The sequence below is a fragment of the Geotrypetes seraphini genome, chromosome 3 (genome assembly GCF_902459505.1).
Source record: "Geotrypetes seraphini chromosome 3, aGeoSer1.1, whole genome shotgun sequence".
NCBI lineage: Eukaryota > Metazoa > Chordata > Amphibia > Gymnophiona > Dermophiidae > Geotrypetes > Geotrypetes seraphini.
The window spans coordinates 369,829,930-369,856,578 of record NC_047086.1 but is presented as its reverse complement, the minus strand read 5'-3'; the positions used below and the strand labels follow the sequence as shown (position 1 = coordinate 369,856,578).

General features: G+C 45.7%; 1 protein-coding gene across 6 annotated transcripts in view; it reads right to left on the bottom strand.

The window, feature by feature from the left end:
• Positions 1 to 26,649, bottom strand: part of SRSF7 (serine and arginine rich splicing factor 7) — a 105,174-nt gene that overhangs the window by 4,038 nt on the left and 74,487 nt on the right. For 2 of the 6 annotated variants that reach the window (XM_033939461.1, XM_033939459.1), the window contains exons 5-6: positions 21,476 to 21,529; positions 12,475 to 12,528 (exon numbers count right to left, since the gene is read on the bottom strand). The exons of 1 other annotated variant lie outside the window; for it this stretch is intronic. In XM_033939461.1, coding sequence (XP_033795352.1) covers positions 12,475 to 12,528; positions 21,476 to 21,529 — 108 coding nt within the window. The remainder of the gene's footprint in view (positions 1 to 12,474; positions 12,529 to 21,475; positions 21,530 to 26,649) is intronic. 3 more of the 6 variants (XM_033939462.1, XM_033939464.1, XM_033939463.1) reach the window with 3 other exon arrangements.

The window sequence follows — 26,649 nt, the reverse complement described above, 5'->3', positions numbered from 1 at the left end:
ATGGAAATCAGACACTATTTTAGGCAAGAACTTTGGATGGGTGCGGAGTACCACCTTGTCGTGATGGAATACCGTGAAGGGTGGGTCCGCTACCAGAGCTTGTAACTCACTAACTCGCCGGGCGGAAGTGAGTGCGAGCAGGAAAATCACCTTCCAAGTGAGGAATTTAGGATGGCATTTGTCTAGGGGCTCAAATGGGGGTTTCATTAGTTGAGCCAGAAGCACATTAAGGTCCCAAACCACCGGGGGAGGTTTGAGAGGAGGGTGGACATTCAGAAGACCCTTCATGAAGCGAGAGACTAAGGGATGGAGCGAGAGGGCTTTCCCTTCCAGGGGCTGATGAAAGGCCGCAATCGCACTGAGGTGTACTCGAATGGAGTTGGTCTTTAGGCCGGAATGAGATAATTGAAGTAAATAGTCCAGGACCAGGGGGACGGGGACCGACACCGGGTCCTGGCTGTGTGAGGAGCACCAGGTTGAGAATCTGGTCCATTTTTGGGAATAGCAGGTTCTCGTCGAGGTCTTTCTGGAGGCCTCCAATATCTCCTTGACTGATTGAACACGGGGAGAGCAGTCAGGGGGAGAGAAACCAAGCATTCAGATGAAGAGATTGAAGATTGGGATGTAACAGCGAACCCTGACCTTGTGATAGTAGAGAGGGAAACAGAGGCAGAGGCAGTGGATCTCTGACACTGAGTTGAAGTAGAAGGGAAAACCACGGCTGGCGTGGCCAGCGAGGGGCAATCAGGATCAGGGTGGCTTGTACTGTTCTCAGGTGGACAAGCGTCCACAGTATCAGAGGAAACGGCGGGAACGCGTACAGGAACCTTCCATCCCAGTCGAGGAGGAAGGCGTCGGCCTCGAGCCGGTCCGGGGAGTACATCCGGGAGCAGAAGAGAGGCAGCTTGTGGTTGTGGGGGGATGCGAATAGATCTATTTGAGGCGTCCCCCACTTTTCGAACACCTGTCGTAGGGTTTGAGAGTGTAGTGACCACTCGTGTGGCTGGAGGAGGCGGCTGAGTCTGTCCGCCAGGCAGTTTTGTTCTCCTTGTATGTACACCGCTCGAAGGAAGGTGTTGTTGGAGATTGCCCATTTCCAGAGGTGCAGGGCTTCCCGGCAAAGGGACCAAGACCCTGTCCCCCCCTGTTTGTTCACGTAGTACATCGCTACCTGGTTATCGGTTCGGATGAGAACCACTCGGTCGTGGAGCAGATGTTGAAAAGCTACAGCTGCGAGATAGATGGCCCGCAGCTCTAGCACGTTGATGTGGCAGCGACGGTCCTCTGCTGACCACATCCCTTGAGTGCGTAGGCCGTCCAGATGGGCTCCCCAATCGTACTCCGACGAGTCCTTGGTGAGTACCTTGCTGTGGAGTGGGGCGAGGAAGAGCAAACCTTTGGAAAGATTTGAAGAGTCGGCCCACCAGCGGAGCGATCGTTGCAATGAAGGAGTCACTGTCACGGGACGGTCGATCGGGTCCCGGTCTTGACGCCATTGGGAGGCCAGGGTCCATTGAGGGATTCTCAGATGGAGGCGGGCGAAGGGTGTGACATGGACGGTGGAGGCCATGTGGCCCAGGAGAGTCATCATCTGTCGAGCTGATACCGAGGTCAGCAGGGAGATCCTTCGACTCAGGCTTACTAACGCCTCTAGGCGCGGAGGAGGGAGGAAGGAACGGAGGCGAACTGTGACCAGCGTGGCCCCGATGAACTGTAGGGACTGCGAGGGGCGTAGTTGGGATTTTGGGAAGTTTATTTCGAACCCCAGACTTTGTAGGTAGGTAATAGTCTTTTGGGTCGCTGAGATAACCCCTTCCTTGGACGGGGCTTTGATTAGCCAGTCGTCCAGGTAGGGGAATACCTGGAGGCCCTGGGAACGTAAGGTTGCTGCGACCACCACGAGGCACTTGGTGAAGACCCGAGGTGATGATGCTAGGCCGAAGGGGAGGACTCAGTATTGTAGGTGCCAGTCCCCTACCTGAAAACGCAAGAACTTGCGGTGAGCGGGGTGCACTGGGACATGTGTGTACGCCTCCTTGAGATCGAGGGAGCAGAGCCAGTCGCCCTCGTCGATCAGGGGGTAAAGTGTCGGTAGGGAGAGCATCCGAAATTTTTCCCGTACCAGAAATTTGTTGAGGCGTCTCAAGTCTAGTATTGGGCGTAGGTCTCCCGTTTTTTTTGGTACCAGGAAGTAACGGGAGTAGAAGCCCTTCCCCCGTTGGTCGGGGGGAACCTTCTCCACTGCTCTCAGGCGAAGCAGGTCTCGAGCTTCGGAGAGGAGTAGGGGTAGCTGAGTCCGGTTGGGAGGGCAATTCCTTGGGGGGTTGTCCGGAGGAATGGCCCGAAAGTTGAGAGAGTACCCTGATGAGATTATGCCAAGGACCCATGCGTCCGACATGACTTGTTCCCGGTGAGGGTAAAAGGCTTTGAGTCGGCCCCCGATGGTAAGGGGGCCTGGGACTATGGCGGAGGGGGCCCGCCCCCTTCCGCGTATCCCGTCAAAAGGACGGGGATGGTTTGGTAGTCGCAGGCGGTTGGGACTTGGGCATGGCCCGGTGGTGGGCTTGCGGACACCTGGGTGGATTTTTGCGGGTAGCGGCGCGGAGGGGCCCTATACGGCCTGGACGCGGGCGGTTTGGGCTTTTGTCGGACAAGGGAGGCAAACGAGCGTTCATGTTCGGAGAGGCGTTTTGTAGCCGCCTCGATAGTGTCATCGAACAGTTCTTTTCCCACACAGGGGAGGTTTGCCAACCGGTCCTGTAAGTTGGGGTCCATGTCGACCAGGCGTAGTCAAGCTAGTCGGCGCATGGCGATAGCAAAGGCTGCCTCTCTGGAGGAGAGTTCGAAGCCATCGTAGGCCGCGTGGAATAGATGGAGGCGTAGGTTGGAGAGGGATTCCAAGACCAGGCTAAACGCTCCTTGGCGGGAGGCCGGTAGGTCAGTCTCAAAGGCTCTCAGTAGTCCAATGAGGTGTTTGAGGTAGGATGTGAAGGTGAAAGTGTAGCTTTGCACCCTAGAGGCCATCATCGCATTTTGATATAGTCTCCTGCCGAACTTGTCTAGGGTTCGGCCTTCTCGGCCTGGGGGGACCGCCGCTGAGACCCGGGAGGGGTGGGCCTTTTTTAGGGAGGATTCTACTAACAGCGACTGGTGGGAGAGCTGCGATTGTTCAAATCCCGGAAAGGGTACTGTGCGGTACTTGGCCTCCATTTTGGAGGGCACGGCTGTGACCATATAGGGGGTCTCCAGGTTCCTGAAGAGAGCCTGTTGGAGTATTGGGTTAGGCGGTAAGCGAAGGGACTCTCTGGGCAGTGATGGCATATCCAGTTCCGCTAGGTATTCTTTAGAGTATCTGGAGTCGGACTGGAGGTCTAAATTCAAAGCGTGGCCCATGTCCTGGACAAAGCGCGAGAAGGATGGTCGGGATGTTCCTGAGGCCCCGTGCGGGGTCGGTGAACGAGACCTTCGTCGGGTGGAGAAGGAAGGGGAGGCTTCCCTCGAGTAGTGAGGTTCCTGTTCCGATCCAAGCTCCGAAGCCGGGGAAGCACTGTGAAAGTGTTCCGGGGTCGTGGATCTCCAACGTCTCGAGGAGCCCCTCGGAGACGATGCCGGGGTTCCGATCGATGTCGGATCAGTGACCTCGACCCGGACTCCCTCGGTGAAAGCTCGATACCTCGGATCGGAGCCCCGGTCCGAGGGGGAGTTCGGAGGATGCGTGGGTTGGAGAGTGATAACTCCGCCACCCTCAGCGGTCCCGTACGAGGTGTAGGTGAACGTCCTCGTAGAGTGGGAGAACCCCGGGCCTTCTTAGAGGTACGGCGGTTCGAGGTTTCTGTCAGTTTGGCCCGACGTTTTGCCCTGTGGCGGTCTGTGGAGGGAGAGCGCCTCGGGTGCCTCGGCGAGGAGTCCGAGGAGGATGAGATGCGGCGAAGTTTGCGCACTTTCCCCCGAGGTGGCTCGACGCGCGGTTCAGGCTGGTCTGGCAAATGCGGGGTCGAGGCAGAGGCCGGTTGTAGATGGGCCATTGCAGCGGACAGCTCCGACGAGATCATTGCTCGGAGTAAGTCCTGGAAGACGGGCACGGACAGCATCGAGGGCATGTCCCCTGCCTCGGTGCACTCCACCGGGGGCGACCTCGTATCAGAGTATTCCCGTGTGGTGGAGGCACGGCACGAAGGCTTGGAGGGCCTTGTAAGCATGGGACTTCTGCCATGCGTCGCCGGTGTCCCCGAGGTTGGTTTCTTCACTGGTACAGAACCTGAAGAGGGGACTTACCCGGAGCCGAGGCTTTCTGTTGTCCCGAGGACTTCGGAGTCGAGTCTCGAGGCGATGCCGAGGTATTCGGGGCCGAGGCCGAGGCTGACCTCGAGGCCGATGTAGAGGGTTGGTCTGGGGCGAAAAGATCCGCCATGCGGGCTTTCCTTCGACGGAGGGCCCGGTTCTGGAAGTTAGCGCACTGGGGGCAGGAGTCGGTTGGATGAGCGGCCCCCAGGCAGAGGATGCACCGGCGATGCGGGTCCGTGATGGAAAGAAGCCGCTCGCACCGGGTGCACTTTTTAAAGCCGGTCAAAGGCCGGGACATAGAATCGAAAGTGGCCGCGACTCGAGTAGCCATGCGGCCACGGGGACCCGGATGCCTCCGGGTCGGTCAAACGAAGCAGGAATCAAGTTGAAGAAGGTAAAACTTTTGCGCAAAGCGACTTAAACGATGAAAAAACAAGAAAACGCGGTGCTAGAAGGCAGTTGGGGCAGAGCCTGAAAAAACACGACTTCTAGGCTCAGCGGAAAATTTTGAACTGGAGACCACGAGGGGATGCACCCCCTAGTGGAGCAGGAAGGCACGCATGCGTGGAGCAGCAGAGCAAACTTAAATCTTCAATCAAGTTTGCTTGAAAATGCTTCCGCATCGGGGCTCCGTAGATGACGTCACCCACATGTGAGAATATCATGCCTGCTTGTACTGGGATAATGTCTCTTAGACCATTTTTAGGTTTTTTATTCAAATATCCAGATATTAATTTATACCACAATGCGGCTTGATGCCCTAGGAAGTCTGCTTGGAAACTTAAGAACTCTAAACTATATTGATTATTTAATGTTTTCCACTCAGGAAACCCAACCTGAATGGCCTGCTTCAATTGCAACCATTTAAAACTTTGTGTTTTACTAAGACCAAATCTATGTTGCAATTGTGAAAATTCCAGCAGTTTACCTTCTGAAATAACATCATTTAGAGACCGAATGCCTGCAATAATCCAGTTCTTCCAAAGGATTTGAGCTCCGCCAATTTTGATCTTGGAGTTTATCCATAAAGACTGATTAGTTGACTTGTTTATTGGGATGGGTGTTAATTTACTAATAAACCTCAACGTTTTCCAAGTATCCATTAGTATCTTATTTTCTCTGTATCTTCTAGGCATGTTGATTCTTGGAAGATGAACTAAATTTAGGGGAAACATAAGACGCCATTCCAAATACAACCAATCCGGTGCATTATCTATAAGTTCTGGGAGGATCCAATACATACCCTGACGTAAAATATAGGCTTGATGGTACCTATAAAAATTTGGAAAATTTACCCCTCCCTCCTTAATTGATTTTTGCAAAGTTACTAAAGCTATTCTAGGTATTTTACCAAGCCAAAGAAATTTTGTTAAAATGTTATTAAGCTTTTTATAAAAGGACCCCTGAAAATAGATAGGTATCATACTCATTTGGTAACAAACTACAGGCAACATCATCATTTTAATAGTTTGAACTCTCCCCCACCAAGAAATATGTAAAGGGTTCCATTGCTCACACAACTCCGTAACTCTTTTTAATACAAATTTTTCATTTTCTTTTACAGTATCTTCAATTGTATTTTTAACTTGAATACCAAGATATTTAAATCCTTCTTGGAAAAATTATGACAGATTAAACTATAATTTTTGGTGGAACTCAGTTTGCCATATATATAAGATGGAGCGTACATTTGCAACACAAAAAGGATATATGGATAAGTTCAAGAAAATTTGGGGACCATTAACAGATTTTTGCAATGACTGATTTTAATTTTTTCCCATAATAAGATAATGGTTAAAGAAGGGAGGGAGGGAAGGGGTAAAGAATTTATTCTCTTTATTATACATTATAAAAAATATATCATAATGAATGAATGATAGTCCTATGAGAAATTAATGTGATAAAGGGAGAGAAAAGGGTTCATAATTAAATAATAATTGATAAAATCATTACAATATATATGTTATATAAATTCATAAGAAAAATAATATAAAATATGGTTTATATAAAATACATTATAGAGATATCAAGTGTATTGTTAACATAAATGTATGGAAAATTTATAACACTTGTTGATATGTGAAAAAATCAATAAAAAAACTTTAATAAATAAATAAATAAATAAATCCTTCTTCCTTCCATATGAACGGAAAATCATCAAATAGTCCTTTTACACAATGAACATTTAAAGGTATAATTCCTATGTATATTAATTTAATTATTTATTCTAATGATCAGACATCTTAAACACCTCATTATTGGAAAAGATAGAGGGAGGGTGGGAGTATGAATGCTAAGAATTGATAATTGTTAATTATTAGTATATGGGAGGGAGGGGTGGGATTCTTTTATATTTATGTACTGGAAGATTACAAATAAGATTGTCAAGTGATTAATATATTTCTGATGGATTATTGTACACTTGTTGTAATTTTTGAAAACGAATAAAGATTTAAAAAAAAAAAATTTGGCTTCCAAACGTAGAGAATTTGGGAGCCTATTTCAAAGACTTGGTGCCAAGTAGAAAAAAAAAAGCTTTTGCTCTGGTTCACTCCCATTTCGCTAAACTTACTGTTGAAATAACTAACTACCTGCAATGGAGTGTGTGTGAATGTATATGGAACAATAGGTTTACACTTTCGATCTTCATCCATCCCACTGTTTCCTCTCCATTACCACATCCAACATTTTTCCCTCATCTCTCTATACATTCTGGTGGAATTCGTTGTGCCACATTTACAAAATGTAAAGAATAATTGCTTTGCAGAAAGGGAATTATAATAATTTTAAAAAGATCTGGGGGCCATTGGCAAATTATTGTAAAGATTAGACATCATTTTCCACTGACAGTATATTTATACATAGGGGGGAGGGGGATGGTATAAAGTTCTATTTAAAGGTTAATCAATAAATAAGAATACAATATTTATATGATATTTTTGATTGAAAAATTTGAGGGAAGGGTAGGTGTGGAGGGAATAAATTTATGTATTTATAACAATAGAAAGAAATACAAGTGATGTGTAAAATTTTTAAATGATGTAATATTGTGTACTTGTTGTAAGATGAAAAATGAAAAAAGAATTTGAAAAAAAAAAGAAAAAGAAATAACTAACTACCTGCAATGGAGTGTGTGTGAATGTATATGGAACAATAGGTTTACACTTTCGATCTTCATCCATCCCACTGTTCCCTCTCCATTACCATATCCAACATTTTTCCCTTATCTCTCTCTTCCCCATGCAAGTACCTCATTTTTCTCTCACCACCATGTCCAATATTTCTCTCTCTCTCCCTATCATGGTAGAATGTGATACAAGGTGGATCTGCAAAATAACTGAGGACAAAACTAATATCAAGTGAGTTTTTATGCCAGACCTCAAACACCCAAGGCACTACTTGAGACTATTTTCGTGCCTGTGCTGGGGTGGTGTTTTCATCATTGGTCTTGGCAAAGTGACGTATGCAAAAAGATTTTTTAAAAAGTCTATATTTTAAACAGGCTCAATATAATTTATAAAGTGCATATAGTGCTGTGAAGGAAAGGCACTTAACTTTATGCCCGACGGCTGCCCAACCGTTTCACTCTTGGTTTCGTCAGGGGCTATGCCTCCTCAAATATGAACACCAAATTTATAATTGGAAAGTCATTAGCTGAAGACCAAAAACAATACTGCTCTCAACATTGCACTCAGCCAGACCAAAAGGAAGCACACAAAATAATAGTGCTTTCCCAAAATCGCAAAGTGCAGGAACCGCTGATAGCAGGCTCGAATTGAGGTAGGCCTCCATCAGATTGAGAGAAGTCAGGAATTCCCCCGGCTGAGCTGTCAGAATGACCGATCAAGGTCTCCATACGAAAAAGACACAACCCAGATCTAGGTTGGGCCAAAAAAAACCACCCTTTTCTTGGGCAGCACAAAGTAAATGGAATACCTGCCGATATGACACTCCCAAGGAGGGACTGGAACTAGAAACATAGAAGATGATGGCAGATAAGGGCCATAGCCCATCAGGTCTGCCCACTCTACTGACCCACCCCCAAGTCTACTATCCTAGGGATCCCACTCCTGGTGACAGGTTCCCTTGGCTTAACCCTCTAAGAGATTCCACATGGGCATCCCATTTGCTCTTAAATTCTTACACGCTGTTTGCCTCGATCACCTGCACCGGGAGCTCGTTCCAAGGATCAACCACTCTCTCGGTGAAGAAATATTTCCTGGTGTCGCCATGAAATTTCCCGCCCCTGAGTTTGAGCGGATGCCCTCTTGTGGCTGAGGGTCCTTTGAGAAAGAGAATCTCTTCTCCCATCTCGATACGGCCGGTAATACACTTAAATGTCTCGAACATGTCTCCTCTCTCCCTACGTTCCTCGAGTGAGTACAGCCACAAATTTTTCAGCCTTTCCTCGTACAATAGATCCTTGAGCCTCGAGACCATCCTGGTGGCCATCCGTTGCACCGACTCTACTCTCAGCACATCTTTTCGGTAGTGTGGCCTCCAGAATTGCACACAGTATTCCAAATGAGGCCTCACCATGGTTCTGTATAATGGCATTATGACTTCAGGCTTTTGGCTGACGAAACTCCTGCGGATGCAACCTAACAACTGTCTTGCCTTAAATGAAGCCTTCTCCACATGATCAGCAGTTTTCATGTCTGTGCTGATGATCACTCCCCAAGTCTCGTTCTGTTGAAGTTCTAGCTAAGGTCTCACCATTCAAGGTGTAAGTTCTGCACGGATTTCTGCTGCCGAGGTGCACGATCTTGCATTTCTTAGCGTTGAAGCCCAGCTGCCAGGTCAAGGACCAAAGCTCCAACAAATGTAGGTACTGTGTCATACTATCGGGTGAATTTCTATCTCTCACTATATTGCATAGTTTGGCGTCGTCAGCGAATAATGTTACCTTACCTTGAAGCCCCTGAGTTAGGTCACCTATGAATATGTTGAAAAGGAGCGGGCCCGAGCCCTGCGGTACTCCACTGGTCACCTCCGATGTTTTAGAAAGGGTACAGTTAACTACCACTTTCTAAAGTCTGCTACTCAGCCAGTCATTGACCCATGTAGTTAGTGTTTCTCCCAGCCCCATTGATTTCATCTTGCTCAACAGCCTGCGATGCGGGACACTATCGAAAGCTTTGAGGTCGATCTGCCGATGCAGGGTCTGACGAAAGGCCTGCTTCTTCCAAACTGCCTGACAAAGAGAAACAAGGAAACAATCTGGCAAGGGTCAGGAAAACTCCAGAACACAGCCATCCCGAATCACCTCTAGGACCCACTGATCCGATGTGATCTTGGACCACTCCTGGTTAAACTCCCGCAACCGTGCATTCACCGGCACCAGGGGTAGGACCCACAAGGAGTCACTGGGCTGGGCAGGTGGTGGAGGGGCCGCCAGTAGTGTCATGCACCCAGCGGGCCCCCAAAAAAGGACTGCATGCAAAGAAACAGCCCCTGGAAGACGGATAAAAATGCTGCCCCTTTACCAGGGTGGTAACGGTAAAAATCATGCAAATCCCCCAAGTAGACGGATGAGCATGGTCTTCAGGAACACAGGGCACCTTTAGGCAAGGTCTGAACCAACTTGTCCAGATCCTCACCAAACAAGAATGACGCTTAGAAGAGAAATTTAGTAAACTTAGCTTTAAGACTCCACGTCCGCTGACCAACCCTATAGCTACAGGGTTTGGCGAGCAGCCACATCGAGAGCCATGGATTTGGCTGAAGCCCAAAGATCATATATGGCAGCTGAGAAAAGAAGCGCCCATCTCAATCTTAGCTACCTCCTGATCTACCAAGGACCATTCATTAGACTCCCAGACAAGAACAAGCTCAGACCACCGAAAACAAGCCCAAGCCACCACACATGGCTGCCTGGGCAGCCACATCAAAACTCTGAAGAGACTCTATCTAATGATCTTCAGAGTCCCGCAAAGCCGAGCCACCCTCAACCGGCACCATTTGCTGACACGCAATGGCCGAGACCACCGCATCCACCTTCTTTTGTTTTTTCAAATTCTTTATTCATTTTTCATCTTACAACAAGTACACAATATTACATCATTTAAAACTTTTACACATCACTTGAATTTCTTTCTATTGTCATCGTAAACACATAAATTTATTCCCTCCCCACCCACCCTTCCCTCAATTATTTCAATCAAAAATATCATATAAATATTGTATTCTTATTTATTGATTAACCTTTAAATAGAACTTTATACCATCCCCCCTCCCCCTATGTATAAATATACTGTCAGTGGAAAATGATGAGAGAAAGAGAGAGAAAGAGAAAGAAAGAGAGAGAGAGAGAGAAAGAGAAAGAGATATTAATTGATAAGGAAGGTGTGATACTTGCAGGCATCGTAGATGGGATTAGTCTCTGGCTTCTTTGTCCCATTCAAGTAGCCTATCTTCTTGATAAACAATCCAGTCTGGCTAGATGCTTAGTGTATGTGAATTCTGTGCAGGAGCACTTAGGGTCTAACTGCATCAATATATAATGTCCCATAGGCCTTTGCTGACATTGGTTAGGGCAATTAAAAATGCTGATTGCTAGCAATGCTAGGCTGACACACACGACCCTCGGCCGCATGGATGGAGCGGGGGTGGGGGGGGGTGGGGTGGGACTGGGTCGCAACCAGTGCTGAGGTGGGCTGAATAGGGGTGAATGCGGAGGGCGAAAGACCCCCCGAAAAACATGAGATCTTGGGGAAAAAACAGGACCCCCGGCCACCTGAAGATAAGCCTTGCACAAGGCTAATACAAAATCTGAGGAAAAGCCCCCTGGTGGCATAGAAGGACTCACTGCCATAGGATGAGACCCGGTAGAAACCTGTCCCTGTCTCTACAATACAGGGGGAAGGTTACTTGAGGCTGTAGACAAAATGGAGGAGCTTCCTGCCAAAACCAATGCAAGACCCGTCAAAAAACCTCTCAAGGCTGCAGCGGCAAAGAGGCCTGAACCACCCCAGCCACTAAAGCAGGCAAGCTGGCAGCAGTGGTCCCCAGCACTATCTGCGCTATGGGGAAACTTCTTCCCTGACTGTAGGCGTCTGACGAAATCCCAGCTTGGGCAATAGGGGAAGCCCGGGCTTCCTCCCTGCTTGCTGCCGATGCGAAGTACTTGTGAAACGGACCCCTGATCGCTGGCATTCAAAGCCGACGAGGATTCTCCTTAGTGGCGGCACACCACGAACACAGGCTTGCCGCAACAACCTTGCGGCGGGAACACAATGAGAACTCTGTCCCTATAAAAGTGCTCATTGCAAAAACCGCTACTAGCTGAAAAATAGAAGTGCCGGTTAGCAATTAATCTCAACTGAAGGCTTCCCTTCAAACTGGCATTGCCTCAGGATTTTTTATTCCTTCAATATAACTACAAGGGACAATTGAACTGGATCTCAAAGCGCCTTGCAGGTATCGATGGCAATGTTTACAGCTGAGGCACCTCTAGTGAAAAAAATTGGGGGGAGGTGGGGGAAGGGACTCAATCTGTCAAGTTAGACACCCCTGAGGTCAGACAGGTCCCCAAAATGGTCCCCCAAGCTAAATCCATCACCGCAGACGAGGACAGGAAGGCCTAAACAAAATCCAACAGGCCTACATTAAACCAGAGAAGACTGCACAGGCTTACCACCTCCACCTGCTGGAGACTGAGAGCAGATTGATTGTATCTGGGAAAGCACAGCCTATTTGTATTTCAGCCAAAAGTTTGTGTCTCAGTCTCCACCTGATGGTCATGGTGGACTATTACCCATCAGTGTCTGGAGAGACAATTAAACAAACTTCAATTCTCACACGCACATACAACTGCTTTCAGGTCAAATTTTTATCAAATGTATTGCCTTTTATCTGGTTTTAAACAGATGTAAAATAAAGTAAACCACCCACCATACAATAGATAATGGTATCATTGAGTAGATTCTGGTATTCAATTTCTGAAAGCATTTATTTACATTTGTGAAAAAAAATTTGGAGACAGCACTTTTTATCAGTATTCCAAGCTGGCACTTGGACAAATATAGCATTAGCAGCTGATAATTGACCGTGCAGGAATGTTTAGCAAAGGGTATGGCCAAGCTAGAGAAATTATTAAAAAGGTATTAGGAACAAACCTAAGGGAAGAAACAGGCAAGTTCATATTGATTTCAAAGCAAAGTACTGTCCTACACATAGCAAATAAATCACCTGCTTCTTGGTCTTGAAACAGACCTGGATCTTGATCTCGAACGGGACCGAGACCTGAAATAAAAAAAACAACAACCCATAAACTTACTAAATGTACTAGCTACTTTAACAAAAGGAGTCTGACATTCAATAATACAAAGATCTAGAACCATGATAAGCACACCATTTTCCAATATCCCTCGATATAAAAAGCAAGAAATTTCACATCCTAATACAATAACAAAAACCAGCCACAATTGTCTGACTTGATCACACAGACTGCAGTCTGAGGAAGGAATTCAATATTTCAAGTACAGTAGGACAGTACCCACATCTTATTTGTATTGGATACGCACACAGTACAAAGTGTAACTGTTCTGGAATTCTCGTTTGTTTAGGATCAGAGCATTGCCCTGCCTTTCATATTTTATTTCCTATATGGTGCTACTACTGTGTTTCCCCGAAAATAAGCCCTAGCATGATTTTCGAGGTAGGTCTTAAGCCCTACCCCAAAAGTAAACCCTAGTCCCTGGGAGCCTAACCCGAATGTCCCTGGATTTGCCAGTAGCTGCGCTTCCCCCTGCACAGCCCAACCCCCGCTGACTCCCATCTCTCCCTCCCATCCGAACCCCGCCAACCCTCAGACCGCGAGACCTCTAAAGAGCAGCATTGGCAGCACTTTAAACAGGCTGCTTCAAGGCCTTCTCCCGCCGGGGCATTCCCTCTGCTACATCACTGATGTCATCAGTAACGCGGTGCATGGAAGGTCCCAGCGGGAGAAGGCCACAAAGCAGCCTGTTCCTGATGCTGCTCTTTGGAGGGAGGTATATAGATCTTGCGGTTGGCAGGGAGAGATGGAAGGATGGGTCAGCGGGGGTTCGGCTGCACGGGGGCGGGCTGCTCAAAGGTTCTGTTGCATGGCAGGGATAGAAGCTGTGCAAGGGTTCTGCTGCACGGAAGGGAAGGATAGGACGGAGGAATAGAAAGATGCTGTACAGAAGGGAGGGATGAAGCTGTGAAAGGTTCTGCTGCACGAGGGACGGGAAGGAGGGATAGAAAGATGATGTGCACAGTGCAAGGGTTCTGCTGCACAGGGGGATGGGAGGGATAGAAAGATGCTGCAAAGGGAAGGCACAAGGGGATGGGTGAGAGGGGAGGAAAGAAAAGATGAAGCATTGGGGTGAAGGAGGAAGGGAAAGATGATCATGTACATGAAAAAAAAAAAACCCAAAAAACCCTTATCTTGAAAATAAGCCCTAGTGCATTTTTTGGGCCCAAAATTAATATAAAACACTTTTATTTTCGGGGACACATGGTATTCACCCCATGCTACTTTTTTCTCCCTCCCTTTGCATTGGGCCACATCAATTCTGCTTGTACTCCTCTGCGGTTTTGTGCAGTCATTGCACAGTTTAAGCAGTTGAGACATGTTTCTTGTTTTCTTCTCTGCACCATACGTGCTGCTGGTCCACTTAACAAGGCATTAAATCTGCAGGGTAAGGTGAAATTTATTCATACCTATTAATGTCCTTCCCTTTAATCCAGCCACACCAATCACACGTAGGATTATGTTTCTTTTCTTACCAGCAAATACAGGTTGAAAGCTGAATCATCCAGTGGCAGCATTAGGATATAGGCTAGTGCTCTGCTGAAAATTTCCAGTATGTCACTATCAAAGCAGTGGAAAAACAAGAGCCACCCCTAAAGCCCCATCTACCACTGCAACATAATGAGAATTCCAGCACTGGCATCTAACCTGAACTAAACACATGGATGGGGAAAGACTACAAGAGTAGAGCACCCAGGGAGTCCCCAAGGCACTCTTCCAGACTAGATCTCAGACTGGTGTGCTAGACTAAAGAAAAAGAAGCCAACAGGTATGACCAATTTCACATTCCTTAGACTCCTAGGCACATCAATCTGGACATGTGGGATGTACCTAAGCAAAATCTCACCAGGAAGGAGGAGAAGGGACAAGCGAGAAGACAAGATAAGGCACTCTGGCTCACTTCCCTCTCAGAAGGCCAAGCAGTAGACTAGATACTCAAGCCAGAGAAAGTTTCAAAAGGAATGAAAAAAACTACTAAGTGGCGGCTTTACAGATATCTCTGGATGAAACTGTGCAAGCTTCCACCCATTAAGAATGCTTGCATATGGGTAGAATGTTCCAGCATAGTTAGATTTCGAAGTTGCTAAACACTTTTACAAACAGTCCAATGTGTGTTTCCTGCATGTAGCAGAGCAATACTCTCCATACATCCAGTTTATGAAGTTTTCAGGGCTGAGCATTTGTTTCTGCACAGGGGCAAGTATGATCAACATGAACAAGGAAAAACAAAATCCACTTTAGACAGAAAGGCCAGGACTGTGAAGATGGAGACTGACACTCAAAATAGACCAGAATGGGCCCCAAAGCCTATAATTCTGAAATTCTGCACACAAAGGCAATTGCAACCAGGAAACCCATCTTCAGCATATGATCTTTTAGAGGATGCTGTCAATGGTTCAAAGGGTAGGCCTTAAAAACATTCAGCTCACGTTTCAAGTTCCATGAAAGGAGGACAAACTGTAAGAAACTCAACCGACATTCGGTTGTGCCACCAATTTTCCCTCTATTAGTGCAGCACCTGAACTTTCAGAGCGTTGAAGGCCAGCTCTTGCTGAAACCCAGCACAGCTGAGACCTGCACTTTCCATAGAGAAAGAATACTCCACACCCAGCCCCAAACATAGGTTACGGAGGTGGATGACTTAAGGGCCCTTTAAACGGGTGGAATCATTGCAGACTAGATCCCTCACCTCTCTAAAACCATAAGCCAGAAGGGATTCTCCACTGATCCCTGCAAAGAATGGACCTTTAACCCCTCAGAAGTAAAAGGGGCACCTGCAAGCAGACCCACCAAATCTGCATATTACAGCCAGTCCATCAACATCAAGAGATAAGAAAAGGGTGCTGGATCATTCTGTAGAGCACCCTCCCTATAAAGGGGCCAATGAGGAAACACCATACAGTGTGGCTCCTTCTGGACCCACCAGCACCAAAGCATCATTGAAATTGGATCCAGCCTCTCTTGTGACTGAACAGACATTTTTGAGTTGTGGTGTGAGACCGTCAGATCAAACAATGGCTTCCCCCACTATTGGTTGGGCTCAACTCCTAGTCCATAGAGTGGATGTCTAAAGAAGTCTGCATGAATGTTGTCCTGGCAAATAATGTGAATTGCCAACAGCACCAAGTTATGACACTGCCTGCAATATGGCTTGGCTCCTCATGCTCCCTTGCTTGTTAGCACTGGCTACTATCACCCACACTGCTTTGCCTTGAAAGATGGAGAGAAATCCAATAGCGTAAGCCCAATTACTTGATCAATAGCCTCAAAGCCAGGGTTGTCTCATAACCAGACCAAAGGCTCTACACCACTCTTGAGCCACAAAGTCCCATAGCCTCTGAAGCTAGCATCTGTTGTCACCACTTAGGAGGGTCCAAACAATCCCCTTTCTATAGAAGATCTGCACAGGTTGACCAGATGAGGTTTCTCTGAACCCGAGAAAGGGGAATTCTGGCTTCAAAACAGCAAGGCCCTGAACAGGTTGCATATACCCCTGCCCAAATCACCTCCAGGGTTCCTACAATAGACACAGAGGACTTGAAATTAGTCCCACACCTGCAAAAATCTCCAAAACACAGGAGCTTATGTATCTGCTCATTGGTGAGAAGCAATGTAATGTCACACAGAACCCCTCAGTGTTTCTTCTCAGCAACTGGAATATAACAGACTATGTGGCTCATAACCCAGCTCAGACCAGCCAGGACCTACATCACCTGGAAGGTGACTTCTGGACTCATGTTCAAATTGGCTCTGTTCAGTTGTCAAAATAAGAATGGAAACTGAGCTGGGCAGAGCCACCATCAAACTACAAAATGGTAAGAGGAATTGTTGCTAAACAAAATGGAAGGGCATGGAATTAAAAATGCTTCCTTAGAACAAAGCGTTTAAAAAGAGGAAAAAAAAGCAAATCACTAATGGAAGATTAGGTACTAACCTTGGTAACATCAGTCTTGACCAACAGATTTTAGCCTTCCTTGCCTGCAAAATGTGGAGTCTAATTTATATATTCTTCTGCTCCACCTCCCCTCTCTTTGGGCCGTGTTGTTTATCTCCTCAGTCTGTATCAAAGCCTCTAGTCAGCCCTAGAGTGTATACAAAAGAGGGGACATGGGGATTCTCCCTGGCACAACACAAGTCTGTTCTACTCAAATACACTACAAAATATAAACACAACTCATTTTATTGCATAATGAGATGGAAACGAACATGCCATCTACTTGTGTGCAACCTGTATCAACAGTTCTAGAATTAACACTTATAATTGTTATTATATGGGCATTAAATCTATGCTCCCCAACTGTGCTAGACAATGGAAAACAAGACATCTAACCATACAGGCATGCCAAAGATAGAAGGCAGGCTAACTGACTAACAAGATGGGCATCAAGACTGATGCTCCTATTCACTAGAAAGATGATTACCAAGGTAAATACTTAATCTTCCCTTCTAGTGCAAAAGGATCATCAAATCCCTGGATCTTAGCCTGCTGCCAGTACAGCACAACCAAACTGGAATGGCCACCGTGAGAACGGGCTACTGGGCTTGATGGTTGGTCTGACTCAGTAAGGTTTTTTATGTTATGTTCTTATGAAATCCGTGCCCAAGCCTCCCACTACTCGGCCAGCTTCCCCCCCTCCCCCACTTGGAGGGGAGGCTATTGGCATGGCGTCATTGCTTTTTGAGGGCAGGATCCAGACGTCTAGGGGCACCTTGCACTCCTGAAACTGTCTCAGGCCCTAGAAAGCTCTCTGACTGGCGGGCACCCCCAAGAATTAACAAAAGTGCATCAAACAAAATTTCCCCCCTGCTGGAAGTGACTTTGGCATGCTGGTCATTAGATTGCTGAGGCCCTTGCCAAAGAGTAACTGCCCTTTAAACGGGAGTTTGCTCAATCTCCCGCTCACTGCTGAATTCAGAGCTTCTGTTGGTGGAGATGTTTCATGTTTATTAAAATTTGATGCAAACACTTATAATATGTCACATGTTGAGACTTTGCTCAAGACCCTAAAGAGGTCAAAGAGCATTTGCTACATAATCCACCCTTGCTAGAAGAAACTGAGCATTTGCACTGTGGTCCGACTCTGTATCCCGGTTCAATTTAGAGTGACATGCCTGGGTTACACACATATGAGGCTGCTGTTGCGGCTTTCAGGCTGAGCACCGCAGTTTCAAACTGCCTTTTAATGACAAATCCTGCCTGCAGTCCTGGGTATCTTTCAGTAATACTCCAACTTCCCTAAGAAGGGAGGTACGCTTAGTGACTTGGGCCACCAAGGAATTCATTTTTGACATATATACAGCTGCTGGAATTCAATGTCCACCAGATAAAGCTTTCCCATAGCTCTACCTCACCTTAAGGGTCACTCAAGGACCTCCCAATGATCTGTGAACATCTTAGCGATATCTAGATACGAAGGGAAGCATGTCACTTATGCCTTAGTGCTGCTCATAAGTGAGCACTTAGCCATCTGAGGTGGCTTCAAAATCAATTCCTGAAGGAACTCTAAATAATTCACTGCAATGCCGACTGTCTGAACAGTCTGCGTACAATCAGTTCCTTTCCTATATCCAGGGTTGCTACTTCTTCGTAGTCTGGCTCACTAAACTGAGATGCTGAATCTTCTAGAAAAGAGGAACCCAACTGGGAAAGCAAAAGCATGAACTCAGATGCCTCTTCATCTGAATCCTGCCATAACTGGATCCCAGACACTTGTACGTGGCTCTACTCTACATTCACCTCAGATGTCTTAGGGGAGGTGAAGTCCGTAACTCCTGCCCACTTCTCATGTGCCACGCCGCACATGGAACACAGACTACCTTCAGAGAGATATCCGCCACAATTTTGGCATGAATCTTAAGTATCTCTTCCAGAGTCGTCCATCCACACCAGTTTTAAGCCACTATGATAGCAATTCTGGCACCTAACACAGCCTGTGGGGGCTCAATACAAAATTTAAAAGAAAAGAAAAACCCACCATGAAAGATTTATTTTTGAAGTGGGAAGATCTGTCCCTAACCTCAGATTCTTCACATTTAGAGATTCCACCTCCCCCCCCCCCAAAAAAAAAAAATTTCCCCTTAAGCCATATCATCCCTACTCACCGTGCCATGCTATTCACTGAACCTCTAGCCAGAGGTATGAGAAGACTTCCGCCTCAGACAAGCCTAAAGACGTCCAGCTTGTTTTTTCAGACTGCTGTCCAGTCCCCTTGTGGGAGTAGACCCTCAGACCCCCCACTGAAGCCTGCAGGACACCATGGGGGGAGGAACACAGCTGAAAATCCAGGAACAAAACTGTCATGGGAGCCAAACAGCCTACACTCAAACCCACTGTAGATGAGACCTGGGGCGAGCTTGCTCCCAAGAGAATGGTCCCTAAACCTCCATTGGAGAAAGCTGGCCACAGGAATCAAGCAAAACAGATGCCTGTGGGCTATAGACCTCCAACCTGAGAGAGTATCTTCTCATAGCTAGAGATGTCTCGGGGAACTGAAAGACTCTACAGCACAAAAAGCCTTATGATCAGACAAGCTCCTATACTTTGCATGTAGAGAGAAAGACTAAGGAGATACAGCACAGTCCGGAGGGGAGGCGGAGCAGAAGAATATGTAAATGAGGTTCTCTACACTTAGCAGCCAAGGAGAGCTAAAAACTATTGGTCAAGACTGATGTTCCTATTGCACTAGAAATAGCACTTGTGAACTGCACAGATGGAGACTATAAAGGCAGACCTCCTTCAAATCCAGGGCAAGTGAGAAACTTGCTCGGCTGAAAAAAGGTTGAGAGCCCAACACAGCATCTCATCTGGAATCATGACATCAAAGTACCATGCTGAGGTCCAAGAATGGGCCTAAAGGAACCCCCCTTTTTTAAAAGCACACAATAGATGGGGGCAGTATCCTTTGCCCTGCTCCACACAAGGAACAGCCTCCACAGCATCAAGCTGGGCAGCTGAGGTGTATCAGCAGCCACCTCGTATTTTATGGTCAAGCTGCAAGGGGAGATCATGAACAGAGAACTACTTTTAAAACCAATAGGAGAAAATTTTTTTTCAGTCAGAGAATAGTTACGCTCTGGAACGTATTGCCAGAGGTTGTGGTAAGAGCAGATAGCTTAGCTGGTTTTAAGAAAGGTTTGGACAGTTTCCTGGAGGAAAAAGTCCATAGTCTGTTACTGAGAAAGACATGGGGAAGCCACTGTTTGCCCTGGATCGGTAGCATGGAATGTTGCTACTCCTTGGGCTTTGGCCAGATACTAGGGATTTGGACTGACCGCCGTGAGAACGGCTACTAGGCTTGATGGACTATTGGTCTGACCCAGTAAGGTCTAAAATGGGATGTACCAAATCTAAGATGTAGCCTTGAAACACTATCTCCCAACATCCATTAGTCTGAGGTGATAAAAGTTGATTCCATAATATCTGAAACCTCTGATATTGAAATTGAGGATCTTGAAGTTGCCTCCGCAATGCCATGAATGTCCAGTCCTAGGTGTAGGGCTGGGCAAGAGGTGGTTATAAGGTATAATCAGCCTGGATTCCTGTGGAGATGTTTTTTAGGCCTGCAGTGACCTGATAGGTGGTACTCATAAGACAAAGTCCACTCTGCCCACCCAAACAAGAGGCCTGGCACATCCTCACCGCACTCCTTTGATCGACACTGGTCTCCCTCCCCCCCCACGAGAATCCTGGCCTCTAAGCCTTGAAAGAGCCCACCTCTTGGCCAATTCCCTGCTCCAGCTGCTTTCCCTAGACCTATTCTCCACCCTACATACTCAATTCCAGGACCACTGAATTGCCGAACCCATTGGAAATGTGGGTCTCATACATTAGTAAGAAGCAGAATTGGCAGCCCTCAATTCAGTCTTCCTGCTAAAGATAAACAGCCTATCACAAGACAGGAAAAGAGCAATGGCAGCTATGTTGAGTTGCCAGTTCCCACAGGCAGTGGTATGTCCACTCGCCGACATGTGGTTGACCTGCCCAGGCTGATGTGCTCCTGCCTGCAGCTCAACTCTCCCAGGAGCCCTGCAATAGCTGCATTTTCTTCTCTGCCCATTTTATTTCTTTGAATGGCAGCCAGAGAAGTAAAGCTGGGAAGCCCAAATCCTCCATTTTTTTTTTAAATTGCAGGACAAAGATTAAGCAGAGCTGCAGGATGCCCCTGGAGAGGGACAGCAGAAAAGGAAGAAGGGGACATACACCCCCACAGGTAAAAAGCCCCATGGAAATAGAGCCTGCCACCCTGCAGGGATATGCAGAACTCTGGCTCTGTGCTTGACTGGCACTAGCTAATGCACCAGGGGCAGGAGCAAGGCTCTTAGGCTTGGGCTAGCACTATGATCAAAAGTTCTATGCACTAGAGAGCTAGTCCTAGGAGCTGCACCAGCCTGGTCACCCTTATTTCCTGGAGGTAAAATATTGGAATGTTCCAGCAAAGCACCAGCCTATAAGTCAAGAATGTCACTGGAAGTTAGCTTTCTAACTCCATCTGCTGGTAGAAAAGTTAACAATCCTACTTGTCCAGCCTGGTGTGGCTGGGATGCCAAGAAGTGATGGACTTAAGGCCAGTGATGGAATAAATGTTGGGAGGCTTATGGTGCCTTCTCAGAGCAACTGCTTGCTCCATGTTCTTTCCCTTTTAACTCTTACCTCTAAATGTTTCCCTTTATATATTTTGGAATAAGCTCCAATTTCTGTAAGACTGACATAGCAAAATGGAATTATTGGACATCAATATTAAACGTGAAAACCTGCAAACCTCTGCCTTAGTGCTATCTGTTCGGCCTAACATGCTCAAATTAATTTTTAAGCATGAGAACTCTACACACTGATCTCATACTCCGTTACACTTATCAAAAAGAAATTTTGCAAACATGCTACTTGGGGTTTGGTTTCTTTTTACGTAGACAGACCTGGAGCGATGGACTGAACCTGATCTTGACCTGCGGACAGAATCAGACCTGGATCTATAAAAAGAACATTGAAGAATCATTTAGGGTATTTTCTTACAGCATCCAAAAACACCCAACCACCACCCTAAAGACAATCTACATACATAGTTAAGCACATAAAATGGTAAAGTTTGACGTTCAGTCTTGCTAGACCAATGGATTTATCTTCCCCTGCCAGCAAATAGATCCTGGAAGGGGAGGAGGGGGGATGGACAGGACCACACCCCACACTTTCCAGCTAGGGTTAGAGGCCAACCAAAACAGCTTTTTTTCCGTTTCAGCCCCAAACTGGAACTGCCACTGAAAAAAACAAAACCACCCCAATAAACTTAATCACCTGGGATTCAGCTGAAACCTAAGCCTGACATTTAATTGTGTGAATGAGAACCAGTGAAGCCCACTGGAGATCGTTAGAGCTTGCAGTCAGCAGCTCTCTGCTAAACCCAGATAACTACCATCCAGCCCCAGGAACTGCAAGCACAAGCTGAAACAAGGAGAGCCATTTCAACAAGGACTTAAGAAGTCAATGCTGATGTAGTTAAAAATCTTGACATAGAAGCTTTGTGAGAATAAGGAAAAAACAAAAATCATGATTACTAGCTTTTTATGCTTACTGAAACTGCACAAACAAACAGCACTGAGATGTTTCCCATTTTGTATTTAGTTATAAGTTTGAGAATGAGCATGATATAGATTTTTACTAAATAAGTTAAGAGTCCAGAAACCAGTCTACACTGTAAGCACATTGAAATCACTGACTGCAAAAAGATTAGGTTCTAATCTAATCTAATCCTTAGGTTTGTATACCGCATCATCTCCACATTCGTAGAGCTCGACGCGGTTTACAGTAGGAAAAATAGGAAGGAACTACAACAGAGGGTTAGAGGTAGAAGTGGGAAGAAAATTTACAGGACTTGGGATGGCAAGATATAAGAGTTTCCTTGATTCCTAAGTTGGAGGGAGACTTACATTTTTTGAGAAAAGCCAGGTTTTCAGATGTTTGCGGAAAACTTGGAGAGAGCTCAAGTTCCGAAGAGGGGAGGTAAGGTTGTTCCAGAGCTCAGTGATTTTGAAGTGGAGGGAGGTCCCTAGCTTTCCTGTGTGGGAAATGCCTTTTAGCGAGGGGAAGGATAGTTTTAATTTGTGGGAGGATCTGGTGGTATTAGGGTTTGAGGAATTCCAAGAAAGAGGGATAAAGGGAGGGAGGATACCATATAGGATTTTGAAAGTTAAACAGGCGCATTTATAGTGGACCCTGGCGATTATCGGAAGCCAGTGGAGCTTGGCCAGGAGCGGGGAGACATGGTCAAATTTACTTTTAGCGAAGATGAGCTTGGCCGCGGCATTCTGAATCCGTTGGAGTCTGTGGAGGTTTTTCTTAGTTAGGCTTAAGTAGATAGAGTTGCAATAGTCCAATCTGGAGAGGATGATGGATTGGACAAGGAGGGTAAAATGTTTTTGATGGAAGCAGGATCTAACTTTCCTCAGCATGTGAAGGCTGAAAAAGCATTTTTTTACCAAGGATTGGAGGTGGTCATTGAAGGACAATGTGGAATCAATGATGATGCCCAAGACCTTGCTCGAGAACTCAAGCTGCCAAGAGGAGCCAGAGGGTAGTGGGATGGAGGTGGGTAGGTGATCTAGTTTTGGACCGAGCCAAAGAAGTCTTGTTTTGGACTCATTCAATTTCATTTGCACAGTGTGGGCCCAGGATTGTAGGTTCATTATACAAGAGGATATGTTCTTAGACAGGTCGGTGAGGTTCGAATCGGTCTCGAGGAGGACGAGGATGTCGTCTGCATGTCGTTCTTACTTTAATAACATCTTTCCAGTAGATAGGGATGGTATGTTGAGCCATAGGGTTATCCATCTGTGCTTGCAATCATATTGCAGAAGACATCAATCATGGCTTTTCAACTCCTTCTCCATGGCCCCTTCAGTTTATACCAAATCTGGCGAGACAGAAAGAGGGATATGGGGAATTCCCCCAAACCAGTGTCCGATTTGCTCAAAGAAGTTAACATTAACAAGCCTTAGAGGAACAATGAATTCAAAAAAATACAAATTAAGCTAAATTCTAGGGTGGGCTAGATAAACCTGCTTTATAGTACTGAGGATCCAAAAGCGGCATCCTCCTATGTTGATTGTCCACCCTGTAGAATTTGGTGATGATATGAAGAGAGGACTGGGTTGCTGATCTACAAATCTCCTTGAGTGGAACTGCTGGGGGTTCCCACATAAGAGGAGGTCACTCCACTTGTCAAATGAACCTTCAATGAAATAGGAGGCCGTTTGCCAAAGACGATGTATGCAGAGGATATTTCTCTTTGAATCCATTTAGAGATGGTGGCCTTGGAAACAAGTCTGCCTCATCCGAAAGATGAAACTCATTTGTCACCTCCAGGTAACACAAGAGAACTCTCCAAATGTCCAAAACCTTTTAAGGTATTGTCTGTTTTCTTGGACTCTGTGGGATAATGTAGTCTAACCTTTTGATCGACATGAAACACCAAGATGACTTTCGATAGGGGTGGGGGGTAGAATTTCTGTCTGGAACTTTGATAAACTCTTTGGTTGGAGGCTCCTGTTGAGTGCTAAGGAGAGCACTGTGACACACAAAAGGAACCCCGGCTCTGGTCTCTGGCTGCTTGGGGTCTGCTGTCTGGTAAAAGCTTGAATGGCGATCTTATACACTGGTCATAAGATCTAGGCCCCTTCCAAACATCATCTGTCTTCTGAACTGTGGATGCTCAGCATTGCCTGATCCAAAGCATGCAATGGGCGGAGACCTTCCCCATAACTCTGATGTATATGCATAGTCTACTCCAGCTAACACAAGCTGTGAAAGGGGCTCAGCCTCTGCCAGGTTCTGATTTCAAAGCCTGAAATAGCAGGCACGCACCACAAGAGGCCAAGGCTACAGCCTTAATTCCTAGGGCTAGAGCCTCAAACTGCCTCCCAAGGATCATATTCACTCAGCTGTCCTGTGGATCCTTTAGAAGAGTGGTCTCAAACTCAAACCCTATGCAGGGCCACACTTTGGGTTTCTAATAATAATAATAATAATAACAGCTTATATACCGCAATACCGTGAAGTTCTATGCGGTATACAAAAGATTAAGCAAAGTTACAAATTGACTGACTTCAAGAGGGGAAGAAGAAAGAGAAGTAATTAGACAGGAAATTCATTGTTGAGGAGAAAAGTGATCAAAAGGACAGTAGGTCGCTATTGAGAGGAAAGAGATAAGTGGATCAGTTGTCAAGATGTTTTAGGAACAGGTATGTTTTTAGACGTTTCCTAAATACCTCATAAGTAGAGGACGAAAGTAATTGTTCTAGGTCTTTACCCCATGATGCTGCTTGGTGTGAGAGAAGGAATTCATGGTGTTTTTTTCAGTTTGCAACCTCTCACTGGGGGGAATGTTGGAATGTGAACTTCTCTTGTGTCTGTTAGTTGAGAAGGAGAAAAGGTCAGTAATGTATTTGGGGGCAAGTCCGTGTAATGCTTTAAAGCAGAAACAGGCAAATTTGAACTTTACGCGTGCCTTCATCGGCAGCCAATGTAGCTGCCGGTAGTAGGGTGTCACGTGGTCAAATTTTTTTAGTCCAAAGATTAGTCTGACTGCCGCATTCTGCAACAGTTGTAGGCGTCGCATATTTTTTTGGGAAATTGTCAAATAGGCGATGTTACAGTAGTCAAGCAGGCTTAATACGAGGGATTGGACTAGGATTCTAAAAACCGATGTAACAAAATAAGCTTTAAGGGATCTGAGTTTCCAGAGAGTGAAAAATCTCTTTCTGATTAAGGAATCTACTTGGTCTTTCATGGTTAGGCATTGATCCAGAGTTACACCTAGTATCTTTATGGAGGGCTGGATAGGATAACTAAGGTTATTGATACAGAGGGGTGATTTAATGTCAAGTGGATGTGGCGAAGCAATGAAAAAAGTTGTTTTATCTGAATTAAGTTTGAGCCTAAAGTTTGTCATCCATTGTTCCATCATGTTTATAGCTTCTGAAGCTTTGGGAATAGTTTCGGAAACAGAATTGGTGAATGGGATGATAATCGTAAAATCATCTGCATAACTAAATAGTTTTATCCCCAGCTGGGTTAGCTTTGTGCCAGGCGTTGAAGAGCAATGGGGATAGTGGAGAGCCTTGGGGCACACCGGATGGATTGCTCCAGGTGTCGGAAAGCTCATAATTAAAACGAACCTGATAGGTGCGGGATATAAGGAAGCCACAGAACCAGTTCAGCACCTTATCCCGGATACCAATGGCATCTAGGCATTGCAGCAGTTTCATGTGGTCCACTAGATCAAAGGCAGAACTCATATCGAATTGCATTATCAGGGCATTAAGGCCTTTACTAAACAGTAGGTGCAAATTGTCTAAGATAGCCGCAATTACTGTCTCCGTACTGAATAATGGCCTAAAACCAGATTGAGTTTCATGGAGGAGAGAGAATTGATCAAGATAACCCATCAGTTGGGTGTGAACCAATCCCTCCATAATTTTTATAATAAACGGAATGGAAGCTACCGGTCTATAGTTGGATATTAGGGCTGAGGATACTTTACAATTTCTAGGTACTTGGAGGGCCTCAGAAAAAATAGTTAATGTCTTATTAAAGAAATGACAATTTTGCATGACATAAAACTCTTTATCGTTTATAAATCTTTCCTTTTGGCCAAGTCTTTTTTTTTTTTTTAATCTTTATTCATTTTCAGAAATTACAAGTGTACAATAATCACTCAGAAATATATTAATTATTCACTTGACAATTTTATTTGTAATCCTCCAAATATATAAGTATAAAAGAATCCCATCCCTCCCACCCATATATTAATAATTAACAATTATTGTCATTCATATTCCCACCCACCCCCCTTTATCTTAACCAATACTGAGGTGTTTAAGATGTCTGATCATTAAAATAAATAAACAATGGCCCCCAAATCTTTTTAAACTTATTATAATTACCTTGTTGCATAGCAAGCACCCTTTCCATTTTATAAATATGGCATACTGAATTCCACCAGAAAGTATAATTTAGTTTAGTATAATCTTTCCAATTTCCTGTAATCGAGTTTCAAGTTTATTCATATATTTGATTAAACGCTTATCCTAGGATA